This window comes from Branchiostoma belcheri, unplaced genomic scaffold (assembly GCF_001625305.1).
Source record: "Branchiostoma belcheri isolate BF01 breed outbred unplaced genomic scaffold, Haploidv18h27 scaffold3, whole genome shotgun sequence".
Classification (NCBI taxonomy): Eukaryota; Metazoa; Chordata; class Leptocardii; order Amphioxiformes; family Branchiostomatidae; genus Branchiostoma; species Branchiostoma belcheri.
In genome coordinates this window covers 3253577-3258180 of record NW_017803909.1, presented here as the reverse complement: position 1 = coordinate 3258180, position 4604 = coordinate 3253577, and the positions used below count along the sequence as shown (strand labels likewise).

General features: G+C 41.6%; 1 protein-coding gene across 2 annotated transcripts in view; it reads left to right on the top strand.

Annotated features, from left to right (window-relative positions):
* The window catches only part of LOC109474020 (zinc finger protein 658B-like), a 4847-nt gene extending 4016 nt beyond the window's left edge, over window positions 1-831 (top strand). The window contains exons 3-4 of one of the 2 annotated variants that reach the window (XM_019774226.1): window positions 1-149; window positions 411-831. In XM_019774226.1, coding sequence (XP_019629785.1) covers window positions 1-149; window positions 411-787 — 526 coding nt within the window. In that variant the 3' untranslated portion in view covers window positions 788-831. The remainder of the gene's footprint in view (window positions 150-410) is intronic. The other variant, XM_019774227.1, reaches the window with a different exon arrangement.
* Window positions 832-4604: the final 3773 nt, after the last annotated feature.

Sequence of the window (4604 nt, the reverse complement as noted above, 5' to 3'; positions counted from 1 at the left end):
GCAGTGTGGCTTTGCAACCACCACAGTAAAGCTGATGAAGTGGCACATACGGAGGAAGCACAGTGCAGAGAAACCACACAAGTGTGACCAGTGCAGCTATGCCACCTCCTGGCAGCCTCACCTCATCAGGCACAAGCGTACACACACAGGTGATACAATCAAGCTGTCTGAACTAATGCTCAAATGTTATTTGGAAATACTGTAATCATATGCACATGTATGTTAGATCCAAGCTAAAGATCCAAGATTATAAAAGATTTTTCATGTGTGAAAATATAGTATGCCACATTATGACTAGTTATAAGCAGCTAGTAGTTTGCCTTTGTAACACTGCAATTTCATGAATGTACAATTATAAAATCCTTTTTTCCTCATCTTTCTTCTGTTTTTTATCCTGTCATGTTCAACAGGAGAGAAGCCTTACAACTGTCCTCACTGCTCCTACCGTGCCAACAATGTGGAGAACCTGCGCAAGCACATTCTCAAGACTAAGAAACACGAGGGACTGAAGCAGTACGTGTGTAAGTGGTGTCCTTACAACACCAACAGTCAGCACGACTTCTCCCACCACCTCAGGAACAAGCACCCCGGGGAGGACCTGGGAGTCAGGCCAACGTTTGTGCTGGGCATCAATCGAGGGGCTGCCAAAATGAAGTCCGTCCGCAGCCAGGATAAGTTAGGCCATTTAGCCACCGCTTCAGTAGTACAGTTGGAGCATGATGAGAATAATTCTACAGGAGTGCAGGGTACCCTCCCAGATATTTTGGCATCACAAGACAAGTTGTAATATCTGGTGGAAGAAACAAAAATTGTCTCTGATAATGGGGAAGGGGGAAAATAAACTTTGACAGCAACCTTGAAGACCTTTTGTTTACAAAGTTAATTATCATTCATAAGAGAATCATTACAGCGCTATGGCTTTGCAGCTATCTGTTTTCTTTACTTACAAAAGATTTGAACATGATTTTTTTAGTTTGGAAGGAATAAAAAGTGACTCTTAAATATACTCAAGTTTTGCTCTATCATAATATTTCATTGCGTTTGATGGAAATGGACTGATACAAATGTAGCTAGCTTCCTTGTCTGTGATCTTACTTGCAACTTGTATATATATATCCATATTAAATTCATGGTGAAACATTCAGTGAAGCACCTACTTTTCCATGTCTAATCAATGAATAAGTACATTGTGTATTTAAGTTTTATGTAAGCAGACTTATTTTGTGATGTATGCTAGCTTGTTGGGAACGAAACAATTTGATGCATTACAGCCCTTACAACGTTACTAAGCACCCATACTAGAGAACATTTCAGGACCTGGTCTGAACAGGAAAACATATTTACATGCCTAAAAGGTCCATAATGCAAAGTCAATATGTAAGTGGAGTGTTGAAAGAATGATAAAACACATCTGACATAAAGTCTCAGTGCTCTATCATGCCTGAACCATGTAGTGATGCGTACTAGTATATGTGACCATAAATCACCCATTCTGCATGGAAGCTGATACATAAGCACTGGACTGAGTAATGGTACAAAATTTCATTTCATGAAATGAGAAATCACATAGACGCTATAATATTTTGTTTCTAATTCAAATTGGAGAGATTCAATTCAATCTGACTTTTGATAACTTAGTGTATTCATCTTTTATTATCTAAATAAATTTATACATCATATACAGACAGAGAGATATTAATGTTCCCAACTACTGCGTACTCTACGCTGGTAGTTCGACCTGTACAAAACTGGCAGTATTTCTTATTTACTATGTCAGTGTGTATAGTATGAAACACAAAGACGGCACCTGCACATATAACATGAGGTATTTGAGTGCGTACGTGTTTATTACCTTTTTATGAATATCCAATTACGACTTCGTTACTAGTGCACCCGTTTGAGTTTGTAGAGCTCTCTAGAATGAACGTCAGCGGGGTAAATCATTACCTGACGGTCAATCACTTGGATATCCGCGTGACAGATTGCCAATACGTTACCCTAAAACTTAAGGGTCTTTAAAACATGCGATCTCACCATCTTTGATCGATCTGTCCTGTAGCAGGGGTGACAACCTTGACCCGCTATCCCGGATTTTTGATAGTTTCAAACTGTCTCTGCTCTCGTGACCCGGAGGGTGTGTTCTATATTTGATGCACAACAAGTTTTTGGAGTCTTATTTTGCTACAACAACCACGAACTGGGTCACCATTAGCGTGAGGAATAGACTTTATGACAAATTGCGTTCAATCCTACCATATCTCATTTCGTGAGATCATAAAACTGGGGCTTACCGAGCAACCTGTGAATTTTAATTCAACCCCTGCTCCGGATCCAACCTATAGAGCTTCGCAGGGACAGACAACCACGGACGCGACCAGACGGTATACCAATTTTCTACTGCGTAGGGCGAAATCATCATCACAGTCTGTCGCGACGTTTCGAAGAAACTCAACCTGTTGCGTCCGTGGTGGTTTACGTAAAACGTGTTGAAGAAAAAGAGCTGTGACCGAGGAAAATATGTCCGGGGCGGCAGAGGCTGGCGAGGCTCCGCGGGAGGAAGACTGGTGCTACTACGGTGAAGGTAACCCACTGTTATAACGATTATCTAGAGAACACTGTTTGTACCATGTACCACGCATTTTGAACAGTGCTAAGATCATGTCAACAACCAACATGGATGTGGATGATTGATAGTGTATATAGTTTGCCGTGGGTTGTAACGCTATAATCGTATTGCAGTTTTATCGGTGATATACATCCGTGCTGTGGTCGATATGTCTAGACTTCGGTATGTCCATACACTAGTAAAGAAAGCGGTGCATAATTTATCTGTTAGAGGCATTCACGTGTTGCGGAAATCGAAAGAATGATACAAAGTGCAAATTTTGCCCCGGGGGAACGATTTAGACGTCCGCATCTGCCTTGTTTGGTAAGCAGGACTACGCTTTGATCGTCTTACAACCAACAACACTGTGATCCCGTAATCCTGTACGTTAAAGCTCTGTACAAACATCAATGTGCTTCCAACCGCAAGAGGGACAAATTTGTACTTCAGCTACCGCATATCTTCAAAATTAAGAGCAGCGAACTAGTTGGCAAAGGGCGGCGAAGTAATGTTAAACACAACTAGACCCGGTCTCGATAGTAACACCAGGGCTATATTAAACGTTTCATGGAATGATTTTAAACTCTCAATGCAAAGACTGTTTTAATTCTGTATCATAGCTCCACAATTGTAGTGTAGTTGTACAAACCGGCTATGATACGACGGTTAATAATGTTTCGTCAAGCAAGCTATCACAAAAAGCAAGTAGGAAAGCCCACATGACACTGTACTATTTTAAAAACAAACTTGTTTGGACATGGAGTGCAAACGCACACCGTCTATCAATTCTTGTCATGACGTCAGAGCCTCTGTCAGGAGTCAGGATGTACGTTTGTAGCCATGCAAAGGTCGACCAATGTGCCATATCACAAACTAGCGGTTATTTTGCATCCATTCATGCAACGGGCCCTTGAGTTAATAATGAGATACCTATAGACATTTGGGGACGTCTGTGCGCCACTTAATCTGGACAAACGGTGCCCATGTGTGATGTATAAATCTGTAAGCATGAAATGCAAAACAAGCCCTGGGCATAGTAAACCTGAAAATGTGCGAAGAAGCGATACGTATGTGGTGCCATATCACAGACCACGCACAGCGTTTTACATCCATTCATGTAACGGTCCCTTGAGTTACGTCAAAACATCTGGGAACGTCTGTGCGCCAGTTAGTCTGAAAAAAATACTACCCTAGTGTGATGTATAGATCTGTAAACATGAGATGCCAAAAAGAAGCACTGGGTATAGTAAGGTTGAAAATGTGCGGAGAAGCGATACGTTCTGAACTGATACATATCGTGACCTTTATTTTTAGTGGGTCTGTTCATGGGTTTATGTGTACATACACGAAGACTACAAAGCATCCAGCGTTCTCTTTCACAGTAATCTGTAGTCAAGAAGCCGTACGCCATTAGAGCTAAGAGATTTCTAGTACTTTATGGTGATTGGATAGCGAAAAGATGGAGGGAAGACGTTTAGCCATTAGTCTTCCATATCGATCCCTCGTTTAGTACGCCGCATTGTGGTTGTTTCGTATCTGCAGAGCAGCAGGTACCAAAGATAGAGGCTGCAACTTTAGGAATTTGTGAGCTAAAAAAAGTCAAAGTAAAACGAAAATCACTGCTGTAACGAAGAGTGTGCTTAGTGAGTGGTGCTTGCAACCCTGTATCCTCCGCTAATGGATATGTTGTGACGTACGTGGAGAGCTGATTAACAGTGTGCTGAATGTTACCTATAAATAACCTATTCAGCACCAAGGAGAGATGCCGGGGCTTCACGGCCACTGAATGGCTTAGCCCGGGAGTGAAGAGGTTCGCTTCTGGTGCTCTCTGCGTCATCTGAATGCTACTGTTTAATTTGTTTTCGTGTCTTAATCGTAAAGAATGGTGGACTTGTCCCGTTTTTACGAACTTTCCCATTTATTGACGTTTATCATGTAGGAACCGTTCTGAAATCAGAAGGAAGTGTACTTTCTACAACCTCACAGAATAATGTATGGT